The following is a 26,251-nucleotide window of genomic DNA, read 5'->3' on the forward strand; positions in this document are numbered from 1 at the left end:
AGCTTTTTTTGACTGTCTGGGGAAGTACGACCTAAGTGGTGATGCCAGGGGGGAACTTCACATGTGGCTGCCGTTGAATTAAAAATACAAGCAATGAAAAGTAAATGTGAAAAACTGTAACACTGAGGAAACAGAACTGGATGTTGGAAACATTAACAGAAAATGAAAGGCATAACTCGTTCCCTGGAATTTCTAGCATGACTTTATACCTGTTTATCCAGCTCAGTTCAGTGACAGTCTTCCCTGCACTTGAAAATGGTTAGGCAAGGAGAGGGAGAAGCAGAGATCAGAAAAGGTGCTACAGGGGCCTTGATGGTGGGGTTGGGTAGGAGAGGAAGAAGAGTAACTTTTCCAAACTCTAAGGAGAATAGCAAGGGAAGAAATGTTGTTTGTTGTTCCAAAAGGTGGTTCTGGCCATAGCCTTGTAAGAGTGATTGTACCTGTGCATATACAAAATCTGAATGGCGAAAGACTTGAGAGCAACAACTTGAGCAGGATTGCAGGATGATATGTAGTTGATGCTTTGGCCATTAAAGGTGTTGTCAAGAGTAGCCTGACAAGTCCTAGTATGTTAGCAATTTGTTTTCCTGCATGTCATTAAGATGTCACAGCCTGAGGAGGAAAAGGATATGATTAACATTTTTAGAAGCGTATGGAGACCTGTTTTTACAAACCTTATACTAAAAGGAAACAAATGGGCATTATTTTTATGTTCTGTTTTAATTACCTGCACAATGCTTTCCCAAAATGATGGAATGCCCCTCTCTTCTGTTTCCTTGATTTGGTCATGGCTGATCATTGTCTATGTGTGTCTGTATTTCTTTATAGTCTTCACCTTGATACAGGGCTACAGTTCTCTAACTGCAGAAACAGTAATCAGCCAGCTGGAGCAACCAAAGTGTGGAAACAAAGTAGTCAGGTCAAAACAACCTTTTGTCAGTGTCATTGAGTATGGGGAAAGAGGCAGCTTTCTCTCAGGTGTGAAGGAACCCAAATGTTTAACAGGCCTTTCAATGTGCCACTCTTTTGTCCTGATATGTATACACTCTGGTAAAATATCAAGTCACAGCTTGGTATTTTAGAAAAGATTTTATACTACTCCCATCTCTCCTTGATTTCCAAAGAATTAATATTCAGGCTTTCTCAAGTTGGCACTGATAAGGGATATGCCAGCCTCAGGAACTAGGAAAAAGGAGGCTCAGGTATACTGCATAGACAGGGTTGGGCATCTCAATCTACTGTGCAATATTAAAGGTTGTGTCTATGCAAGCAGGCATTTACCAAAGTTCTCAACTATGCACTTGAGATCACAATGGAGCAACAGTTCAAATTAGCATCTGTTGTGTCAGCAAGGAGAGCTAAAGCACGTTCATCCAGTTGTGGCAATGTCATCTCTTATTATACAGAACCACGAAGCCTAAAATTTGATTCCAACTTGGAAGGAAAATGGTTGTTCCTCAGCAGGACTTCAGGCACACAACACATTACAATGATAACATGGAACTCAGCAAAATTACGTCTGTTTTGATCCCTGAAGTCTCCCTCCCTCCCTCCCACAAGGAAAGTTGGCGTGGTTTGATGCCTCCAGCTTTTCCTGTATTTGCAGCAGGGGACAGATCTGGACAACAACAGATCTGGACAACAACAACACCAGCCTTAGAACTGCAGGTCTGGAAGGGATTCTATGGATCAGTGAGTCCAGCCCCTTACAAGGCGGCACAGTGGGGAATTGAACTCCCAGCCTCTAGCTCCACAGCCAGATACAGTGGTGCCTCGCTTTACGATTGCCCCGCATTATGACAAATCCGCTTTAAGACGATCTTTTTGCAATCGCAGATGGGGGATTTCGCTTTGCGATGATCGGTTCCCTGCTTCGGGAACTGATTTTTTGCAAAACGATGCTTTTTCAACAGCTGATCGGTGGTTTCAAAATGACCACCGGGTAAATAAAATGGCTCCCCGCTTTGTTTAGGGACGGATTCCCCACTATACAGGCAGTGAAAATGGCCACCGTATGGAGGATCTTCGCTGGACGGTGAGTTTTAAGCCCATTGGAATGCATTGAAAGATTTTCAGTGCATTTCAGTGGGCTTTTTATTTTCGCTTTACGATGTTTTCGCTTAATGGCGATTTTCCTGGAATGGATTATTGTCGTTAAGTGAGGCACCATTGTACATAAACCACTGAGCTATATGTAGGGTTAGGAGTCATTAAATTAATCATTATTTTGATTTTTGTTTCACATCAGGCTATTTTCTCATGTGTTACCAAAGGATAGCCACGTGAGAGAACAAGAGACAATAATGTTTAGTTCACAACTATCTCTCCCTGTGTGTGACTCAGATAGGCATTTCTTTTCCCCTTTCTCACCGTAAAGATAGATTTGGCAGCAGCATCTCTAAGATAATTAAGGACTGCAACAACATTTTCAGAGGACCCCTAAAACCTGTGGGGAGGGAGTAGAAATACAATTATTCTACGTTATCCAGGTTTTTGCAGTGCTCAGGAGAAAAGGAGAATGTCAGTCTTGCTGCAAGAGTCTGGAGACCCTTTGCCTGTCTTGTGGACATAGTGGATTCCCAGCTTATGTCCCTCACAGGCTAGACCTGGTCAGATAGAAGAAACCTTCAGAGATTTAAAAAGACAAAGCTGGGTTCTTTCTCACTTTAGCAACCTAACACTATTCCACATCTAAATCATTTAAAACTCAATTAAGAGAACACACTGAACTTGGTCATTTTCTTACCTCACAACAAGAGGTTCCTAAAGCATGCTTCTAACTAACAGGTAATAGGAACATTTTCCCAGCAACAAGAAAACATTCTTCTTTGTGCTTTAGGAGAATGGAACTGTCAAGAAGATCATTAGCCAGATGACTCAAAATCTGCTGATGACCCTTGCTGCACGTAATCAGTACCAGGAGATTCGAGAGAAGTTCCGCCAGCCTGTGACCGACAAAGGCACAATCCTGAAAACTAAACCTCAGTCATCGCAGAAGGACATCTTGAGTGTCTGCTGTGACCCGCTTGTTCTGGCACAGCAACTAACGCACATTGAGCTGGTGAGTGAGTCTGGACATTTTTCCATTCATTTCTCTTCCATCTACTAGACGTTACAGCAGGTCCAGGGCAAACTGCTCAAGCCAGGCTCTCAAGATTTATAGCTGAATATTTGGCAGAGGAGATTCAGAGAGTGTGGAAGAGGGCAGAGATTATGAATCCATTCCATCTGAAGGGCTTTGGATGATGTGTAGTGAGTAGAGGTGCTGGTCCGTTTGTCCACTGAAGAGGTGTTTGGCACTTCAAAGCCCTGCCTTCTCTGGCAGGTGCCCACTCAGTGGCAGTGGCCTGGCTTTCCTAGCCCACCAGCAGGTGCCCAGTCGAGTGGGCACCCGCCAGAGGACACAAGGCTGTGAAGTGCCAAACAACACCTCTTCAGCTGATAAGCGAACCAGCACATGTTGCTGAACCAAAAGAACTGTGGATTGAAGTAAAAAAAATATAATCAAGGAATAATACCAGAAGACTATTCCTATAGGCAAAATAAAGGAAATGTCTCTGGGTTGAAAATCTTAATTTTTTTTAATAACGTATGAGAAGCAAAAGTAAGATGTTAATTTTTATAAGTAGCATCAGAATTCTAAACGGAACATTTCAGCAACTGCCGCATAGGGCTAGACAATGAAGAAGGCTGACAGGGGAGAGAATCAGCAGTCTGGTTGGTAGTTAGCATTCAAATGAATCCAAGATGGCTGCTCCTACCTACTCAACAGCAACCGCAAGGCAGTCACAGGAGTCTGACCTGAGGAGAGCCAAGGAGTGTCACATTTGTGATTTAAGTCTTCTACGAAGCACAACTTTTCTGTCAAGAAACTGAAGCCTGATTGTGTTAAACGTTTTTCTTTTTCGGGTCTAGTCCCATCAGCATAGCTCTGTTCCTGGTCTGTGTGGTCAAAATCTTGATAGTCCTTTTGTGTTCCCTTCTTGTTTTCAGGAGAGAGTGAGCAACATTTATCCTGAAGATCTCATGCAGATAGTCAGCCACATGGACTCCCTGGATAATCACAAGGTGAGTGCAAAGTATGAGTGGAATGGTAATGGGGGAATAGAAAGAGGTTTATAATTTAAACCTATATTTAGATGTGCACACCTCGGTTACATCCAAACAGGATTATTAATATGCATTCTGTGTGCGGTTGCCTTTGAAAAGCATACAGAAACTGTCCCAGAATGTTGCAACCAAATAGTTGACCAAAGATGAGGTGACCAGCAGCATGTGATCCCATGTTACAGTAGCTTCACTGGCTACTGGTCTGTTTCCAGGCACATTTCAGTGTCCTGATTATGACCTCTTTGGGATTAGAATGTTTTAAACACTACATTCTCCCATATGAGCTTGCCTAGACTTTTAAGCTCTTGATGGGGGGCGGGGTGGTCTTCCTTAGTCCTGCTGTCATCAGTGGCAGGTCTAGAGCAAGAAAGTGCCATCTTGGCGACTGCCTCCAGATTCTTGGAGTCCGTGCCAAGGAGGATTTGGTTGGCTTCCCCTCTATTGTGTTCCCACCAGCTGGCAATCTTTTTTTATCCAGACATGCCTTTGGCAGGTAGACTGGGCTGTTTTTGAGAGGATCCAATTGGGTGGATGCCATGTCTTTGCGTGCTGTCTCTTTAAACAACGCTTTTCATGTACTTATTTTTAAGTTGCATCTTCATGAATATTTTGTTTTTAATGTGTGTCTTTAGCTGTCTTGGATGTCTCTGTTTGGTTGAAAGGCAGGTTATCTGTGGAATAAATAGCAAAATAGTGATTAAGGACCAGCTCAACTGTCATGGCTACCACAAAGAAGTCTAGGAATTGTTATTTGGTAAGAACTGAAGATTCTGTGTCAAAGGGGCCTAGTCCACCCCCCTGAGCACTGTTCCTATGATTTCTAGGGAAAGGGAACAACAGTTCCATCTGTTTACGTCTACAGTGTAGATGCTCCATGAGTAACTGCAATGTAGAATCTTCTAGCACTTTTTTAAAATAATTAACAAAGATTTTTATAAAACTGTGAGCTTCTGGTCAGTTTCTTTCCCTCTGACTTTTTTTTAAGGGTTGGTGCTATCCACAGCTGGTCCAACTTTAAGAAATGATTACCCTCCCCTCAACCTTTAAAGCTTGCCAGACCTCAGTATAGATATTCTTTCACTAACTACAGAGAAGCTGAGAGGAATCTAGCAAGCTATGTCCACTATGGACATCATCAGAAAAACTTTTTTTTTTAAACGGTAAAAGCCTCTTGGTCAAACTGCTGTATTGCAGCCAAAACTGTGCTCATGACCTGGGGTTCAACCCCAGGTAACCGGCTGAAGGGTCACTCAGCCTTCCATCTTTCTGAGGTTGGTAAAATGAGTAGCCAGCTCATTGGGGGGGGGGGGGTCAATATGTAGGCTGCATAATTAACTTGTAAATTGCACAGAGAGTGCTTTATGTGGTATGGAGTGGCAGCACATTTTGCATTATTTTTTAAATGAATTTGGTCTGTAAACAACTGCTGGCTGGTGTAGTAAATGGAACTTCCATGTTTCAAGGCAAGATGCATCTAGCCCAAACTATAAGGAACTGTTTTTTTCATGGCCGTTCTTCATAAAGCCTGAACATTTGGGATAATAGGAAATTTCAGTTGTTTGGGATTTGCTGCTAGTGTCTCATCTTCACCAGTTTGGGGTGGGTGGGTTAGATGCTCTGTAGACATTTTCGCTGGTGTGAAGCAGGGTAGGAACTGCCTGTTTGCGAACAGCTCCCACACAGCTCAGAGAACATCTAAAGCACTCCTTACAAACCAGTTTTTATCTGCAACTTTGTGATTAATGGAATTCAGAGGTCAAGGAAATCTTCTGGGATGCTGCATAAGACTGGAGATCTGTCTAGACATAACAGCTTCAAAAGATTAAATATAATTCACACAACTGCTTATTATTCTGAGCCTCCTTCGTTAAACTCCTAAGCAATAAGCATTATATTATGTTAAATTTTAAGCTTCTTTTGAGTTTTTAAGCAGTTCTGAGTCTCTCACTAGTTATTTACAGTGAGACGGGGAACATTCAAATTTCTAGTAGACTGCAAGAACTAATATCATTTAATATGATTTTGTTGTTTAGTCGTTAAGTCGTGTCCGACTCTGTGATCCCATGGACCAGAGCACGCCAGGCCCTCCTGTCTTCCACTGCCTCCCAGAGTTGGGTCAAATTCGTGTTGGTAGCTTCAACGACACTGTCCAATCATCTCATCCTCTGTTGTCCCCTTCTCCTCTTGCCTTATCACTTTCTCAACATCAGGGTCTTTTCCAGGGAGTCTTCTCATGAGATGGCCAAAGTATTGGAGCCTTATCTTCATGATCTGTCCTTCCAGTAAGCACTCAGGGTTGATTTCTTTCAAAAGGGATAGATTTGTTCTCTTTGCAGTCCAGGAGACTCTCAAGAGTCTCCTCTAGCACCACATTCAAAAACATCAATTTTTTGGCGGTCAGCCTTCTTAATGGTCCACCTCTCACTTCCATACATTGCTACTGGAAAAACCATAGCTTTGACAATACGGACCTTTGTCGGCAAGGTGATGTCTCTGCTTTTTAAGATGCTGTCTAGGTTTGCCATCGCTTTCCTCCCAAGAAGCAGGGGTCTTTTAATTTCGTGGCTGCTGTCACCATCTGCAGTGATCAGGGAGCCCTAGAAAATAAAATCTGTCACTGCCTCCATATCTTCCCCTTCCCAGGAGGTGATGAAATTAGTTTTTTCAATGTCGAGTTTCAGACCATTTTTTGCACTCTCCTCTTTCACCCTCATTAAGAGGTTATTTAATTCCTCCTCACTTTCTGCCATCGAGTGGTATCATCTGCATATCTGAGGTTGTTGATATTTTTTCTGGCATTCTTAATTCTGGCTTGGGATTCATCCAGTCCTGCCTTTTGCATGATATATTCTGCATATGTTAAATAAGCAGGGAGACAATATACAGCCTTGTCATACTCCTTTCCCAATTTTGAACTAATTGGTTATTCCATATTCAGTTCTGTTGCTTCCTGTCCCACATATAGATTTCTCATGAGACAGATAAGGTGGTCAGGCACTCCCATTTCTTTGTGGACTTGCCATAGTTTGTTGCGGTCCACACAGTCAAAGGCTTTTGCATAGTCAATGAAGCAGAAGTAGATATTTTTCTGGAACTCTCTGGCTTTCTCCGTAATCCAGCGCAAGTTAGCAATTTGGTCTCGAGTGCCTCTGCCTCTTCGGAATCCAGCTTGTACTTCTGGGAGTTCTCGGTCCACATACTGCTGAAGCCTACCTTGGAGGATTTTGAGCATAACCTTGCTAGCGTGTGAAATGAGTGCAATTGTGCGGTAGTTGGAGCATTCTTTGGTACTGCCCTTCTTTGGGATTGGGATGTAGACTGATGTTTTCCAGTCCTCTGGCCACTGTTGAGTTTTCCAAACTTGCTGGCATATTGTGTGTAGCACATTAACTGCATCATCTTTTAAGATTTTAAATAGTTGCACTGGAATGCCATCACCTCCACTGGCCTTGTTGTTAGCCATGCTTTCTAAGGCCCACTTGACTTCACTCTCCAGGATGTCTCGCTCAAGGTCAGCAGCCATACTATCTGGGTTGTCCGGGACATCCAGATGTTCTTGATATAATTCCTCTTATACCTCTGGTATAATCCCCTCTTATTCTTGCCACCTCTTCTTGATGTCTTCTGCTTCTGTGAGGTCCCTACCATTTTTGTCTTTTATCATGTCCATCTTTGCACAAAAGATTCCTTTAATATCTACCATTTTCTTGAACAGATCTCTGTTTTCTCCCTTTCTATTATTTTTCTCTGTTCCTTTGCACCGTTCATTTAAGAAGACCCTCTTGTCTCTCCTTGCTATTCTTTAGAAGTCTTCATTCAATTTTCTGTAATTTTCCCTATCACCCTTGCATTTTTTCCCCATCTCTATTATTTGTAAGGCCTCGTTGGACAGCCACTTTGCTTTCTTGCATTTCCTTTTCTTTAGGATGGTTTTTGTTGCTGCCTCCTGTACAATGTTACGAGCCTCCATCCATAGTTCTTCAGGCACTCTGTCTACCAAATCTAGTTCCTTAAACCTGTTCTTCACTTCCACTGTGTATTCATAAGGGATTTGGTTTAGATTATATCTGATGTTTGCAACATGGGGGCGCTGCGGGTGAAACAGCAGAAGCCTCTGTGCTGCAAGGTCAGAAGACCTGCAGTCGTAACAGCGAATCCACATGACTGAGTGAGCCCCTGTCACTTGTCCCAGCTCCCGCCAATCTACCAGTTCGAAAGCATGCAAAATGCAAAACATTCGAGTAGATAAATAGGTACTACCACACTGGGGAGGTAACAGCGTTGCGTGTCTAATTGCGCTGGCCATGTGACCATGGAAGATTGTCTTCGGACAAACGCTAGCTCTATGGGTTGGAACCGGAGATGAGCATCGCCCCCTAGAGTCAGACACGACTGGACAAAAATTGTCAAGGAGAACCTTTACCTTTACCTTTACCTATAACTGACTAGCCCAGTGGTTTTTCCTACTTTCTTCAGTTTAAGCTTGAGTTTTGCTCTAAGAAGCTGATGATCAGAGCCACAATCAGCTCCAGGTCTTGTTTTTGCTGACTGTATAGAGCTTCTCCATCTTTGGCTGCAGAGAATATAATCAATCTGATTTCGGTATTGCCCATCTGGTGATGTCCATGCGTAGAGTCGTCTCTTGTGTTGTTGGAAAAGTGTTTGTGATGACCAGCTTGTTCTCTTGACAAAACTCTATTCGCCTTTGCCCTGCTTTGTTTTGAACTCCAAGGCCAAAGTTACCTGTTGTTCCTTTTATCTCTTGACTCCCTACTTTAATATTCCAGTCCCCTGTAATGACAAGAACATCTTTCTTTGGTGTCAGTTCTACATGGTGTTGTAAGTCTTCATAGAATTGGTCAGTTTCAGCCTCTTCGGTGGTTGGTGCATAAACTTGGATTACTGTGATGTTGAAAGGTATGCCTTGGATTCGTATTGAAATCATTCTATCATTTTTGAGATTGTATCCCAGTACAGCTTTTCCCACTCTTTTGTTGACTATGAGAGCTACTCCATTCTTTCTATGGGATTCTTGCCCACAATAGTTTATATGATAATCGCCTGAATTGAATTCACCCTTTCCATCCATTTTAGTTCACTGACGCCCAGGATGTCAATGTTTATTCTTGCCATCTCCTGTTTGACCACATCCAGCTTACCAAGGTTCATAGATCTTACATTCCAGGTTCCTATGCAGTATTTTTTCTTTTCAGCATTGGACTTTCCTTTCACTTCCAGGCAAGTCCGCAGCTGAGCGTCCTTCCGGCTTTAGCAGTTCATCTCTTTAACCACACAAAAAGCATTTAGCACTTTGCACTGTGAATATTTTTCCTCTTATCTTTCCCAAAGGCCTTTGAAGATAACAGGCACATTACCGTCTACATTCAGATGTGCCCCAGGAAAGTAAGATAAACTGTACAAATAACTACATAGAGGAAGGGTTCAGAATTCTATACAGAAAGACATTTAAAAGAAATAGTATGTGAAATACATTGATTGCTAGAAAGGTCTGAAAACCGCAAGATTTTTTTTTACACGAGGCATAACTGAGTATATAAAATTCTGCTTCTGATAAAAGGTAAGGGTTTTTTAGCAGAATAAGCAAAACAGAATTAGTAGCAAAATGGATTTTGAGCTGTGGCTCCATCACATTCCTGAATCATTGCACAAATTATTATCAGTTACAGAGAGGATTAAGTATATGTGTTTGGAAAATGCAAGGTGAATTGATTTTGCATCTGTGGCTCTGAAAGTAACATGTTTTTTTGCTTTGCTAGGTACAAACCTAGTATGTGGTTGTGTTAGTTCAAGTTGTTTCTCTGTTTTTTTTTTCCAGTGCCGAGGTGATGTTACCAAAACCTACAATCTGGAGGCCTATGACAACTGGTTTAATTGTCTCAGCATGTTGGTGGCGACAGAGATTTGTAAGGCAAGTGTTCTGCTGCAAGAAAATACGTCCCTGCAATCAGCAGTTAATCTGTGTTTGATGTTTCAGATTGTGGTTCAATAAACTCTCAAACGGCCATGGTTGAAGTTGTGAGACTTGAATTGTTACCTCCAATAAAATAACCTCTTGTTGACTGTCTCAAGGGATGTTGCATATGAGCACAGTCTCTCGTGCCAAATGCAAGTCTTTGCAAAATGTTTTGTTGACACTGGAAATCAGCTTTTATTTGTATTTCTGCACTCATTTTCATGGTACTCTGACTTGATTCATACTGCCTAGTAAAGGTTACTTAACTCATTCTCCCGGTGGCATGACTGTTGCTTTGCTCCGCTTCATCAGATGCCACTCCAGCATTGTATGCTGTAGTAAAACCCCATGGAGCTACACTACAGTTGCAACCCCTCAGGGTCTAGCAGCTATATCTCATGCAATATGCCCAGAACATAGTTTTGTGACTTCATATATTTATGAAATTACTGTATTTGCTGGCGTATAAGAGTACTTTTTTGCCCTGAAAAACATGCCTCCAAGTGGGGGGGGGGTCTTATACGCTGGGTGCACTTCAGTTGGGATAGACATAGCTGCCCATAGTGGCCTTCCGATGCTCACCCGGTGCCCATAGTAGCCTCCCAATGCCTGCCCACCTCATTCTACATGCCTTCCAGTATCGCGCAGTATCCAGCGCAGCCGCGGTGAGCATCAGCAGCAAGACAGGGGTGCCAGCCTTTTCGCCGTGACCGGCCTGTTCTGCTTGGCGGGAAGCAGCAGCGCCCCGCCCCTTGTCTGCGCAGAGCTCACACATGCGCACTTGCGCACTAGTGCCGGTCACAGGGAGATGCAGGGGCGGGCCGGAGGCGCTGCGGTTGCACTGCGGCCATGCAATGGTGACAATGAATAGCATCTTTTATTTGTTGTGTGGAAGGTGTGCGGAAGAGGGGGTAGTCTTATATGGCAAGTATATAACAAACTCTATATTTTGAGTGGAAATGTTGGGGGTCGTCTTATACGCCCAGTCGTCTTATATGCTGGCAAATACGGTATGTGGGATGAGGGCCAGGAGTCAGCTTGCTCTGTTAATATATAAACTGCATCCTCAGTTAAGAGCACAGGAAAGTCTTTAGTCATATCAACACACTCAGCCTTATAACAAACAGTGCTGTTCTTATCCAGTATCTACCATGTGTAGGCGTGAAAATGGCAGTTTCCATAGCTACCAAGATGCCAGCTTCACTAAAGCTGCTTACAAAAAGTTCCTGCTTCTTATATATAAAACATCGTATGTGGGAGCAGTGCAATGGGATGCTTACCATGTCTAACCAATTTATTGTACCTTGCATAAATTTCTTACGAAACCTAATATACAGACTATTTAGGCTTACCTCATTAGTTATTTCTTTGCCATACATAAACAGGTGTATGCCAACCTCACCTTTAATTCCAAACCCATGTTAAATTCTGATACAAATACATGTCATATCAAATCATTTTCCTGACTTATGATCAGTGTGGTGGAGAAAGATGAAAGAGGCAAGCCAGCAATGGTGCACTTCTGAGTGCATTAAAAGATCTTATAAGTCACATAGCAAAATCATGTGACAGTCTTTCATGGAAAATATAGAAAATGTTTTAAGTGTTTTAAATTTGTTTTACCTTTTAAACTAACATTGTTGTTTAAAACAGTATTGTTTTGGTTTAATTCTGTTTTAAAGGGAATCTCTTAATTTATTGGGATTTTATGCATATACTCTATGTTGTTTAATGTGTTTTATGTCACCTTGTGTTCCCTGATTGGAAGAAAGGCAGGATATCAATCAATCAATTAATCAATCAATCATGGAAGCTTCGGTTGGCAATGATACTTCTGAATGCTCCACTATCTAAAATAAATTCCTTATACATAAAGCCTAGCACATCAGGGAGAAAGCTTTTAGCATAATTTCTCCCTACACAAGATTCTGTAGAAAACATACATTAGCCCTTAGAAACAAAGTACAAGAAAATAATGCATACAGCAAACATTGATTCACTATCAAGAAGGCCAGTGAACAGTAACTGACAAGTATTATGAACACATTCATTCTCAGAAGCTAATTACACACAGAATAGGCCAGGCTGCAACTCAGCAGCAATCACTGCATAAATAAGCTGTTCGTCTAAGCATGCAGTGTAGTGCTTTCCCTCTGGGGAGCATGCTGGGGAAAAAAAAAGATGGGACAGGCTTCAACAAACTTAAATGCTTTTAAATCCATTGTTTCAATGTTAAAGATTAGAGCACGTGCCTAATTTGCTCATTCGTAATTAATGTGGCTCAGGATAGTTCTACAGTTATGAGGGGTTCATGCTAACTGTGTGTTGAACAAGCACAATATAATGAATAGAACCTTGGACTTGGAAAAGGGAGATAATGGGTTCAAACCTTGAATCAGACCACATTCTTGGGCCCACTCTCAACCTAATCTGACATATGCCTTTTATCTAGAAAGCCAGGGAGAAAATTGGGAACTTATTGTCATATTCTATAAGTTCTGCAAATAGAAGGGGAAGATATGGAGTGCTCATCTCATGAGAAGAAAGGACTCCCTGGAAAAGACCCTGATGTTGGGAAAATATGAAGGCAAGAGGAGAAGGGGACGACAGAGGATGAGATGGTTGGACAGTGTCATCAAAGCAACCAACATGGATTTGACCCAACTCTAAGAGGCAGTGGAAGACAGGAGGGCCTGGCGTGCTCTAGTCCATGGGGTCACAAAGAGTCGGAGGCAACTTAAGGACTAAACAACAACAATTGTCGAATTCTACTTCTAAGGGTTCTTGGAAAGATAAAGCACACCACCTTGAGTCCCTTGGAGAAACTGTGAGATAACAACAGAATAAGTGGATAACACAAGTGAAAATTCAGTGAATACCAATTTAGGAGAAACAAAACAGCTCTTAAGCTGATTAGTCTCATTTACTTGATGCAAGTTTAATGCCTTAACTCAGGTCATGATATATCCCTCATCAGATATAATAGAATATTGACGAAATCAGATTACAGTTCCCCAGTACCCTGTCAAAACAGGGTCTCTGCCAGACAGTCTCTTCTATTATTAAGCACATCCCACCTGTATAGCATTGTTTACATTTTCTTAAAGAGAAACAGCTTTTTGATTTTTCGAAACTCTGAACTCCACAGTTCTTCTGCCTGCATTCTTCCCTCCACCACTGCCACCACCCCAGGGAGATTATTTAAATTCATGAGAAGCTCCTCCTAATACCCTTCTTTCACCTTTTACATAACTCTGTAGATTCTCAGCATCCCACAATAAAGAGAGCTTACAAGATCTTTTTTAGTGTAATTGGAGCTTTCTTTTTAATAAAAAGGGGTTCTCAACTCAGTACCCTGAAGGCTTTCTTTCTTTCTTCTTTTTTTTTAAAGAAGGAAGTCTTGGTACCTCTTCCAAGTAAATGTTTTTATATTCTCTGCAAGGGAAGGCTTCTATTGTGTAAGTGCGATTCCCCTACTCCTGCTCATGGCATCCTTTTCTAATTTCAGGTGGTGAAGAAGAAGCAGCGAACAAGAATAGTGGAATTTTTTATTGACGTGGCCAGAGAGTGCTTCAACATTGGAAACTTTAATTCAATGATGGCCATTATCTGTAAGTACTCTTCTGCAAGACACCTGAGGGCAACGCGTGTGACAGCATCAGTAGAATAATGGCATCTGAGGAGATACAACTTCCCACGGAAAATGCAGTACTCTGGATGACAAATGGGCAGTGTAGATATTGCAAAGGGGAAGACTGCAAATAATCACAATGTAGGAGACAGTAGATAAATGGGAGGCATGGAAAAGAAAACTCGAAGCTTACTCTGGCCTACAGGAACCTTTAGGTGAATTATGAGAGGGCAAGTCTAATTATGCTACTACTAACTATGTTAGTCAGGAAGGTACAGTCAATCCTGGTTTGTCTGGCTGCGTGTGTGATACATATTTGTCCCTTCTTATTGTTTAAACACTTTTTTCTCTGTACACTTGAACTGTTTGAAAGGAAAGCCCTTAAGAACAAAACTTGCTGTTTGAATCACTCACGAACTAGGAGAAAATGACATTTTGTGTATCATCCAGCTATTGAGGATTCTGACTTCTTTAAAACATCAGAGATTGTCACAGAAGTAACACAGGAGATCAGATCAGAGAGGAAGACAGAGCATGATTCTTTGTTCCCTCAGAATAAAAATTTCCCCATTCTTATTCACCAAGTAAGGGGAACAAGAAGACTAGGGTTAAACTAGCAAACTAACGTTCCTCTCTTAAGGACAATTTTTATCCAGTGTTTTGAAAGTTCAGAATGATGTTAGTTAAGCATTAATGTTATTGCTAGCACTGGTGCAATGCTTAATCACAGTTATGGTAGGCAAAGAAGAATTCAGTCTGAAGAGAAGAAAGATAGAAAGGAATTCATGGTTCCATATCCATTTTCTAATATTTCGAATGCTAGCATCCCATTGTCAAGGGAATTGTGGGATGAGACATGTTCCCTGAGCTAGACCACGATGTAGTGTTGAGCCTAAATCAGGGATGAGCAGAATCTGGCCTTCAAGAAGTTGATGGACTCCCAACTTCTATTACTACCTAGCCAGCAGAGCCAATTGTAAGGAATACTGGGAAATGTAATCCAACAATGTACAGGGATCCCCACTTTGGCCGACACAGCCTTAAATATACCTAACCAGGCTCTTTATACTTGCCTGCTTTGGCTGCAGGAACATTTTAAATGAATTACTGAAACGTTTCAGTTTGTTTTCTTTCTCTTTTCAGCGGGTATGAACTTAAGTCCTGTAGCCCGGCTAAAGAAAACGTGGTCCAAAGTCAAAACCGCCAAATTTGATGTGTTAGAGGTAAATATTTGGTACCCTTCCGCAGCTTGCTGAAACTTCACATTTACAATGTACTGTATAGTATATTTCTTTCATTACAAAGGCACGTTCCTCTGAACAGATTTTGTCCAGTGAAGTCAGGGGTGAGGAAACTGTGCTCCCCCAGTTGTTGAACTCTATCCATCACCATCCCTTATTGACATGCTGGCCAAAGATGATGAGAGTTATAATCCAATGCCTAGAAGGCAGCAGCATTCCCAGCATTCCATAAATAAAATAGTTTTCTTAAAAATAAAAGCTTCGGGGGGTTTATTTCTGTAATAGAACTAGTGTCCCCATAATCCCTGAATCCCTGTTTTGAATAAGAGTTTTTATTTTCCACCTTACTTCTGATTTCCATAGAATTTGTTTCTTCATCTTTAATTGAAGTCTGCCATCTGGTGGAGGGAGATGGTCAACCTTTAGCAAGAACAACTCTCCATAAAGCTGTGAACATCTATTTCGGTTTTGTGACATTTCTCTGCATCTTGTCTACATTTTCTTTCCACCCTTGTTTCTGTTCTTTTTAATATTTTCCCTAATGTGCCCATTTCAGTTTGTTTTTGCAACTTATTTCCATTGACTGAAGTATTTGTATAATTATGTTCATTTTAGTTGTTAATATTTTAAAATACACACTTTCTGTTGTGGGCGTGTTAGTTTGAACTTGCCCTATAAGCCTTGTAAATATGTGAATTCTTGAGCTGAGCTTGTTTTTTTCTTGCAAGGAATCTGTGGACATACAAAATACTACTTTCATTGAGACTGCAGAATCCAGTGAATCCCCCCATCCTTATTACAAACTACACTCAAATTGTTGTTGTTGTTGTTTAAATCATAGTCTAAGGTGGGGTGTATGGACAAGGAGACCTGCTTCATCCTGAATCATAGAAATTTTCTGTAATGCTTCAATTCTCACCCGGAATTGTCCTATACATTGGCTTCCACTAAGACTCAAATCAGAAACATCCCAGTTGCAAACAATAAACACCATAAATTCTACATATTCTATGTATTCTCGAACTTTTTCATGTCAGGGATCTGATGGTTGCTGTAGGTTTTTCGGGCTGTTTGGCCACGTTCTGGAGGTTTTTCTACCTAACGTTTTGCCAGTTTCTGTGGTTGGCATCTTCAGAGGACAGGAGTTAGAACTCTGTCCCCTAAGGTCTAACTCCTATCCTCTGAAGATGCCGGCCACAGAGACTGGTGAAACGTTAGGATGAAAAACCTTCAGAACATGGCCAAAAAGCCAGAAAAACCTACAACAGCCATCTATGTATTCTTTTTGCCTCCAGTGCTTGGTTGTACATTATGTATTAGATGAATGCATCATCCACCATAGCCGTGCCTTATATACATTATTTCAGTACACCAGTTTTCGCTGGAAACAGATCATAACTCAGGTACAAGATACTAAAGGATGCGATCAGATGGCAATTCAGGCTGCTTTTCGGAATGCCTATGTCATAGTCTGTTTCACACTGTTTTCTAGTGAGCAGATGACATTCATGTGATCATAGACAAGCTCAATCCTGCTCTGTGCAGTAGTGCTCTTTTTTCCTTCACTTTCTTTCTTTTCTTTCGTTTTGTTTGGAAGCTGAGCTGGACTAGGATCGGATTGCATGTCGGTGAAAGAGTTGTTTTAAAGATTGCACTCAGTGAAGCAATCCTTTCTTGCACAATCTAAGACAACCTTATATGGCTGTCTGTTTGTATCCTGTCAAGAAATCAATGAAAAGCAAGCCAATTAATACATATAGGTTTGTGCACTGATCCTGAAAATCCCTGGATTAGAAGTTCTGGATGAAATCCTCAACTGTACTTGTGCAGTATGTAGGTGGATATCCAAGACCTGCCCATTCCCTTTTGGTGCCATTGGATACGTGCTCTTAAAAGAAAAAAAAAGTAGATGTTTTCCATAAGACAAATATTATCACTTTTTCTGTCTCTGGACAATTGTGTGGAGAATGTCAAGTTTGTAATTCTCGGGCAGTTAGTAGTTGGAACAATATATAAATCTTGTAAAAGGCTTCAGTAGGAGGAAATGGATCCCAAGGAAGTACTAACACTTAAGTTGACTCATAAGTTGATACAAGCAAGAAATTTATTTATTCTAATGGGCATCCTAACGTCTTCTTTTAAATAACAGCATCACATGGACCCGTCCAGCAACTTTTGTAATTATCGCACTGCCCTTCAAGGAGCAGCACAGCGATCCCAGACAGCACATAGCAGCCGGGAGAAAATCGTCATCCCTGTTTTCAACCTTTTCATTAAAGATATCTACTTCCTACACAAAATACACACCAACCATTTGCCCAATGGGCAGATAAACTTCAAGGTAAGCAACACGGGATAGAGAAAGCATTTCTGTTACAGGAGAAAAGCATTTGTTGCATGTTGGGCATGTGACGAAGGGCAGGGAAACCTTGTTTAGAAGCATGGTTCAGAAACCTCACATATTACATAGATGTGCAGTGAAAGCAGGAACAGGATCGGAAAGGGGATTACCTATATAATTACTTCTTACCTTGAATGCTTGTGCAAAAAGTTCTCATAGTGTACTTTTGAGGATCTGAGCAGATTATTTTAGTGGGGAACTGCCCCACTCAAACTCCAGCACAATAGCAGATACGTGAATCCCTGCATCATAGCAGGATGTGCTGCATTCCTATTCTTTACCTGGCTCTTGGGAATGGCTTTGGCTCTCAAAGAGGGCTGGCTCTGTTCTGTTGTCATTTTCCTACAGGACATGTTAAATTCAATTGTCTGTATAATGTGCCAGTCAGACTAATCTGCATGTGACTAGGATTTCCTCCATAAATACTGCAGACTATGAGTACTGCATAAGACTGGCAAGTTAGTGATCAAACTGGGATTACTTTGTAGTGGTAATTGTATGAAACCTCATACAATTGGGGAGAGTGGACCATGGGTGTTTACAGGGTGCAATAGAAGGTGCTTACATATCAGAGCATATCATTCTGCCACTCTGGCCCCTATGGAGACATTTCTGTAGATATGTTTTGTGCCTGCGTAATTGCAACAGCTTTAGAAACAGCCACTGCCATTGGGTTACCTGAGGTGATTGCCTTGGTCTGTAGAATGAACATCTCCATGCAATTCTGGTTGAATGGCAAGCTTGCTATACTCCCAGAGGCTGTTGTATAGGAGCTGCCCACTTTAGTTTCTGTCTAAACTTCAAAATAACATGTGACAAGTACTGATACTACTTGTAGCAGATGACCTTTGGAGGCAACAAGGGCATTACAATGTCACTGACAGAAATAGTAGTATAATGGCTGGTAATACAGTGGTGCCTCGCTTAACGAGCGCACAGTTAAATGACGAATCCACATAGTGACGCATTTTTTGCGATCGCTAATGCGATCTCATTGTGATGTTTTGGATAGGGAAAACATCACATTGCGATGATCGGTAAGCGTCTCGCTTACCGATCTTCACATCACGATGTTAGGGAAACAGCTGATTGACGGTTCCAAAATGGCCGCCGGGTGCAGAAAATGGCCACCCGCAGCGTTTTCGCACCCTGCCCTCGCTTACCGAGGCGGCGAAAATGGCGGCCAGATGGGGAATCTTTGCTTACCGGTGAGTTTTCCCCCCATAGGAACGCATTAAACGGAGTTTAATGTGTTCCTATGGAGTTTTCGTTTCCGTATAGTGATGTTTCCGGATAGCGACATTAATCCTGGAATGGATTAACGTCGCTATGCGGGGCAGCACTGTAATTGGAGGGAGAGGCTTTTAGTGCAATGAGTAACATTAACTTGTTGCTTCAAAAATAATTAATAAGTAACACATTTGAGAGATGTGTTAATTTTTAAACAACAAGTAATGGTAGTGAATTAATTAAAAATAAGAATGCAACAAAGTACTTATAATATTTGCAACTGTTGTGATAATGCTGCAGTTCTGGCCTTGACCAATATTCACAAGGTGAAGAAATAAAGTAAAAGAGTAATGCAGTGTTAGTTTCCTTTTCCCCCCTTATTAATAGATTGTATTTATTTTTATATTCTATTTTTTTGTTTCTCTCATGCAGAAGTTCTGGGAAATTTCGAGGCAAATCCATGACTTTAACACATGGAAGCAGGTTGACTGTCCTTTTGAGAAGGACAGGAAAATTCAGAGTTATCTGCTCACCGCACCTATTTATAGTGAAGAAGGTAACATTTCTGACTACTCATACAAAATATGGTCACTACAACACAGTTGCCATAGTATTGTTCTCACTCTCATTGGTGACTTTTGGGAATAGAATGAAGTAGGATGCAAAAGGAAAAAGTAGTATTGTTTCCCCCGTAAAACATGGCTTTTGCAGTTCTCTTCAAGACCAGTGTAAGAATGACAACACAAAAGTATTGTCGTCTTCCAGTGAGGGCTCCAGTTTTGAGCACAGATATTTGCTAGTCTGTTGACAGTCAGTGTCGCTGCATTGTATTCACGAAGGCATTGTGTTGATGCCCAGATCGAAGAACGGTGGGTTCAATTAGAAACGGCCATACTTGATGGAATAGCAGGGAGATCAGAACAAATAATGTTTTCAATCTTTAGGCCAAAGTGACAGCTTTGGACATCATTCTTGCAGAAAAGTGATTAAAGATACAACATCTGTGCTGATTGCCTCACTGCCCTTTTTCCTCTTTCAGCTTTGTTTATTGCATCTTTCGAAAGTGAAGGTCCAGAAAACCATATGGAAAAAGACAGCTGGAAGACACTGAGGTAACAAAGCCCACCTTCTTGGCCTTTTACAATTTCTGAGCTATAAGCCGCCCTATGTCGTAGGGGCCTTCAGAATGCAACACACGAGTCAATGTACATTTTATGCAAAGTAGAGAAACCATCACCATTTGCCAGGTTCAGATACAGAAATGCTGTCCTTAGAGGAGAGGTGCACAGTAAAAGCCTCTAAAATCCAGGCCACATAAGGATTTCCTACCCTATTGTATGCATTCACAAAGGCCACAATGAAGAACTCTAAAATCCAGGCCACATAAAGATTTCCTAGCCTCTCCCTGCTTTGAAAGGCCCACATAAAGACCATCTGAGAGAACTGCTACGGGAGGGCAAACAGCTCGCCTATCACCTCCTCCTCCCAGTAGTCTCCCGTGAAGGAGATGGGCTTTTCTTTCTTGGTAGCAGTTTTTCTGAGTGCTGTGTTAGAAAATAGCATCATCACAAATGGATTAAGTCAATTTAAGGCAATACCAGTAAAACAGTTGCTTGGGGAGAGGGTAAGACCATCCCATCCCCACGGGATCTTGGGGCAAAGTGGTCTCTCTCAACAGGTATTTTTGAAGAATGTGTAGCACTTGACATCTGCAGATTCTAAGAGAAGTAACACAAGGTGGGCACAAAGGAACTTGTAAAGGCAGGTGGCTTGTCATGACTACAGTATCAGTTTATACCACTTCAGGCTATCACATGAGATAATCTTTTCCCTCTGTTGTGTGCTTAATAAATTAATCAAAGAGAAAAGTTTATTATAACCTTAGTACTGATGTGGTTGGTACATTGCCACATGTTTAGGAAACTTTTCCATTATACTGAAAATATAATGCACTCAGTAGTGCTGTGCAGAATTCCGCTAACTACTTCTAGTATCTGATATTCTCCATCACAAGGGACTAATCTACATGTGGAGCAGAACAAAAGAATAGAATGATTTACTCCGGCACAAAAGTTAAATGTTCTCCTTCATTAAAACATCCCTGCAAATAGAAAAACAGCACAGCAAGCAAAGGACAATGTTCAAAAACTTTCTTCCCGACATACTCTTGTCTTGCTTGTAAAGTGCATTTGTGGTGTGTGTTGGAGTAGCCTCAAAAATGGCATTTATCCACCTGTAGTCTGAAGCCATGTGGCCATCCCTCTAGCATCTCAATGTGGCACAGTCTATTTTGCACCTCATTTTGTCACATGTGTAAACCATACACCAGAGAACACCTCTGCCATTTGTGTTCAGCTGGGCCTAGAAGCTGTTAAGAGCAAAGGGTATCAGGTGGCTGTGGCAAGAGCAGTCTTGCTTTTCAACCCGGGAACAAGAATGTCTGCACTGAACAGCCAACATCTGATCTGTGGTCTGTAGTCAGCACTTGGATTGAGGGCTGACAATTTGCTCCCAAAGGAACAAGAATGCAGTGACGGAGATCCCAAAGCATGCCTCATAAAGGAGGTAGATGCTGGTGAATTTTCATTCATTCAGAATTGAACCTTGATTGCCATGATAGAATTGCCTTTTCTGATTTAAGGGGGTGTATTTTTGGTTGAGTTGCTGACATGCTGTTTATTTTTTATTTTATTTTTAGGACAACTCTGCTCAACAGAGCCTGAGATTTTGGACTTTTGCAGATTCTAAAGCACACCCTAAGAACATTGTTTTTAAATCCAGAATGACATGGTTTGCGAAAGGAAGACCTCACTGGTTGGGGTCTGTTTTGTATATACAATATCTTTTATGAACTTCAAAAGAGAAAAAAAATCTGCTAAATATTCCACATCAACCTTAAAGGCACTTAAAAATGAAGGATTTTTTTAAAGTTGATGAAATCAAGGGCAGGGCCCTGTGAAATGGACTGTGGGGATGGAATCATGATGTTATCTTCTTCAAATGACATCCAGATCTTTATTTTCATGTTTGATTTCTTCCACCTGATACATGCGCACTTCAGATGGACTACAAGTTCAGTGCTCCACCTTGCCTTGATCCACCCAACACTTACTGAAAAATAAATTCCATCACATGAATTGATGCATTTGGAAAATCAGTAAGGTTTCTAAAGACCTAAGAAACACAAGGACATTTTCCAACATTGGCAGAGATTTGCCATGGTTGACAACTACACTACTGATGCTAAAACAGAGAGCCCTAGTCAAACTGCCATCCCATTTGGGTCATCTGATACCTTGAAAACCTTGCTTCTTTTGCTCCCTTACTGCTGCAGAAAAGAAGGTGAGGGCAAAACCAGCTTTCTAGCTGCATCTCATTGTTCCTTTATCATATTTGATGAAGGATACATTTCCTCTGAGAGCTTGTGTTATGATACATTTTTTAGTCTTCAAGGTGCCACATGTTTCTCAGTTTTGCTACAGTATATATTTTACACTGCTACTATTCTAGAATTTATCCACATTGTTCTTGGCATCCCTCTTTTTCTTTTTTGAAACTGCCTTCCTTGCATCATTGACTTGTAAGCTCTTAAAAACTGTGCACACAGGGCTTTTTCTATACAGTCAGGAGAATTAACCACTAAAGCTTTACCTGGCCAATCCACCATGGATGTTAAGGGATGGCATTTGTTTGAATGTTTACGTAAGGAGAAAAATAACATTATGGAGAACACAAGCCCTTAATATGTAAATTTGAATGGCTTGACTCTTAAAATAAATTAACCTACACATTTTCACAGCTCATGGCCCTCAAAAATCCTGTGTGGTAGAACTCTCCAGAAAAATGTGGGCTGGGATGTAATAGGCTGCTGGCGGAATCAAACCAAATTGCACCCAGATCATAAGATAGGTTAATATAAAAGAGCATGGAAGAGAAAGGTTTCATGTTCCCTCATACACAGAAGGCCCTGTACATTTCTTATATTTTGCAGGAGCTCTACTACCACCCCCTTTCAGGAGAAGCCTTTGTGGGCCATCAGAGGGTATGTGACAGGGAGGAAATTTTTCTGGTCTTCTCTATGTCAATTCTTCTTTGTATCCAAGACACCATTATCATGGGGCACATTCAAACATATAGGGCTAAATTCAGCTACCAGTCCCAACTTCAGTAGACCTATTGATTCAGTGGGATTTACATAAGTATTTATTTAACATGTCCCCTCCATTTGTCTCTACTGTAGCTGTGGCTACTAGTTAGATTTAGCCTGAGATGCTATCACCTGTAGCTTGAAGACATTCAGCCTAGGTCAAATGTCCACATTCCGTTTTGCCAGTTGTCGAAACTGGCTCTCAGTTGCAACTAACCAACTGCCCCAGTTCAGCACAAGGATTCCATGTTTCCTTCAGACTGGCCTTAAAAACACTAGCCGCAAGGCTGCTTCCCTCTTACATCAGAGAATAGTGCCTTAACGAGGTACTGAAATCGTTTAGCGTACCTTCTGCAACTCTGGGTTGGAAGCAAGCAAAATAAAAATGTGGATGTCTGTGAAAACCAGCTATAGCTTTGTAAATAAACTGGATGATATGGCACATGAACTAGAGTATACCTGTCTGTATATCAATAATGGTGCAGCAGAACTTATTTTTGTTATAAGGTTTGACAAGGTAAAATTGAACAATAGCTAAATATTTCTTCTCTCCTTCCAACCTTCCCCTGGAGTTTTACTAGTTCTGAGAACTCTTTAGTTTACATGTACATTTTGTTTATCAGGGATTTTAAATGCAAATGGGGCAAATTTTTTGTCCTAGTTTCCGTGAAATATTAGCCAAAATCCTATTGCTTAGTGCAAGTCAAATTGTAACTTCCCTTTCCATAAAGCATTGTTGAAATGCTTGTGCAGACTAACATAGCTATGATTTCAAAAACTATATCCAGAAACAAATTGTACCTTAAGCAGTTCTAGCACAGACACATGTGCCCCCAAGTATTGTAACTGTTTGTTCAGCAGGGAGAAACAGTTATGATATGGTTTCCAATAAGCAACAGGATTTCAGCCGGTAATACTGAAGTTAAACTGGTTGGTGTCAACTATGTCAGAACAGAAGCTTACGTGGATGTTTTTGAAAGAAACATGACTGACGTAAGGTGTGGTTGGTGATCAGTTTAAGGGTTAGCCTATCATCCAGCAAGAGTTTATAGATTTGAGGAAAGGTTGCTGCCTCTATGCTTCTCTCATTGATAGGCAAATAGGCAGGTGTCAGGTTGAATCACGTGATATAAAAGCAATTTCTCGCAATCAAGTTATGGTGAAAAAAATATTAGCGATAAAATTGATAAGGTGAACTTGCCCTTCAGTATCTTAAATCTTCATGAAATGTTGCTGTTACAGAATTGTTGGGGTAAAAAGTTTTCAAAATTTATTCAGGCTATCCACCATATTTCGATTACAGCTGGATAGTCCGTAATTTCAACTTGTTATGAATTTACGTGCTTCTCTTGATAATTTATTACATTGATTTGGAAAAGTGTTTTCTAATCAGTCATTGTTTCTTGATATTTTTATTCCTCACTGCTAAGAGCTGTACTATTTTCCTTTCGGCTCACTGAACAAATGAATCACTAGTCACACACATGTGCTACATCTCTTGATTATACAAGTAGCATCAGATTGTGTGAACTGACTTGCATTGCAAAGCGTTGTATAGAAGAGGTTCAGATTCCATTTTTAAGCCAGCAACATCATATGTGAATCAGCCAGTACCAGCGGACCCACCACCCCACTCAGAACAACCAAATTTATTGCATAGAATTGAATGACCTGGTAGTAAAGACAGCTTTAGTACATTTAGCCAAATCAACATAAGATAATTAAACAAACCCTATAGACCACAATTAGTAACATAGTATAAAATCAGTGAAGCTAGACGGTTTTCAAATGTCTTTCGATACACGGCTGATTCACTGTATGAATTGTTATTAGACTCCAGGTTTCTCATTTATTTAAAAATTAGCATATTCTTACCATCCAGCTTCCTTTGAATTAACTTTTAAATCAAGAGACAAAAAACAAACATCACTGAGCACTAGGCTGAAAAGGACCTGTAGATAAATTGATATTTATACATTCCTCTATACTGTACTTTCTAATTTCCTCAATGATAGTTCTCATTGAGAAAATTAGAAACTGTATGGGAATATATAAAACCCAAGTGGGCCGTTAATACACTGTGATATTTGCAAGTTTATTGTCCAGAAGATAGCACCTAAAGACAAAACATAACAAAGGAGCATTCCAAACTTCCCCTGATTTCTAGTAAATATATTTTATCTGGAAAGATATCCATATGGTTTATTGAACAGCAAATGTGCTTTCCTAAAACATTTTCTGTCACCATTAAGATTGATCAGAGAACAAGGCAAAATAAATGAACTAAACTGGAGTTAATTTATAGAAATTAAAAGAAGAAATTGAAATACTTCATATTAACAGAAAGACAGCCCCACAGTGAGAGAGAATTAATTAGTGGCTTTGTTTATTTGTGATCTGCTGCTATTTTTCCCCATGCTGAAGCATTGATTTTCAGCCCTGGAGTAAAGAGAATATTTATACTGTATTATTACAGTGGTTTTTTGCACTTTCAGAGATGTCCTGACTAGCAGCATTGTCAAACACTATGAATGGGACTGTATATCAGCTTTGTTAATGTATTTGAAATTTGCAAAGGGATGCTTTAAATTTAAGAGATATATTTGAAATGGAGTTCTGGAACACTTTTTGTGTATGCATATTTAAGATTTTTTTTAAAAAGCTTTTACATGAATGTGCACTCCAGTGGTCAATTGGTTCTAGTATATACTTGAAAAAGTGCCATTTCTTCATGGTTTTTTTGTTGTTATTATTTTCTTTGATTTGACACATTCCTTCAACAACTGCGTTCTGTTATTCAAAGCTGAATTGCTTCATATAAAGCTGTACCATAAAGCAGGATATTCTGTGTTTGAATTTGATGTGCTTGCATTAATAAAACTGAAATTGCTTCAACCAGGCTACTTTGTTCAGAGGGGCATCTTTTTATCCTCAAAAATACTAATAGTTCATGAATTTCAAAACAAAAATAGGAAGCTTATTGCTGAGGTGAAATAAAGAGAAATTCTGGCAGCAATTTTTAGTTGATGAAACTGAAGCCAACAAGGCCAGTAGATGGAGCTTTCCAGCTGAAGGAACATGTTAGCAATGAGACAGGTCTCTAGGCCTTATCCTTAATCTATTGGGGAGATATAATTTTGGCCTATCATATAAGATTGTTGTAAGAACTGCCATAATGCAGTTCTTCAAGCATTTAATTTCTCAACAGAATTGATCAACAGAAGGCTTGGCTAGACATCTCAATTACAGCAGGCTAAATTGGGTTACTAAAAGTCAGATATGGTCACACAGAGGTGTGTGGAACCATCCTTGCACCCACATGGTATAGGCACCTTAAGTGACCCTATTTGGACTACCTCAGGTAAGAAAACAAAAAATCTCCCTTCCTGCCAATTCCCGTCTCCTTCCTAGAGGAAGCTTTCAGGGTTTTGTACATCAGAATAAACCCTAAGGGGGGAAAAAGTATTATTTCGGGGCAGCCAATAAAATAGAGCAATTGACATTCAACTTCAAGAAC

The 26,251-nt window shown here is 40.6% G+C and overlaps 1 protein-coding gene across 6 annotated transcripts in view; it reads left to right on the forward strand.

Annotated features, from left to right (window-relative positions):
* RASGEF1A (RasGEF domain family member 1A) overlaps positions 1–25,634 on the forward strand; it is a 304,991-nt gene extending 279,357 nt beyond the window's left edge. For 3 of the 6 annotated variants that reach the window (XM_020802292.3, XM_020802293.3, XM_020802295.3), the window contains 10 exons: positions 1,973–2,035; positions 2,840–3,061; positions 3,994–4,068; positions 9,947–10,039; positions 13,593–13,695; positions 14,859–14,938; positions 17,106–17,297; positions 19,020–19,143; positions 19,627–19,699; positions 21,286–25,634. In XM_020802292.3, the coding sequence (XP_020657951.3) occupies positions 1,973–2,035; positions 2,840–3,061; positions 3,994–4,068; positions 9,947–10,039; positions 13,593–13,695; positions 14,859–14,938; positions 17,106–17,297; positions 19,020–19,143; positions 19,627–19,699; positions 21,286–21,310 (1,050 nt within the window). In that variant the 3' untranslated portion in view covers positions 21,311–25,634. The remainder of the gene's footprint in view (positions 1–1,972; positions 2,036–2,839; positions 3,062–3,993; positions 4,069–9,946; positions 10,040–13,592; positions 13,696–14,858; positions 14,939–17,105; positions 17,298–19,019; positions 19,144–19,626; positions 19,700–21,285) is intronic. The other 3 variants (XM_020802294.3, XM_078391036.1, XM_078391038.1) reach the window with 1 other exon arrangement.
* The last annotated feature ends 617 nt before the right edge of the window (positions 25,635–26,251 follow it).

The sequence above is a fragment of the Pogona vitticeps genome, chromosome 3, assembly GCF_051106095.1.
Source record: "Pogona vitticeps strain Pit_001003342236 chromosome 3, PviZW2.1, whole genome shotgun sequence".
Taxonomy (NCBI): Eukaryota; Metazoa; Chordata; class Lepidosauria; order Squamata; family Agamidae; genus Pogona; species Pogona vitticeps.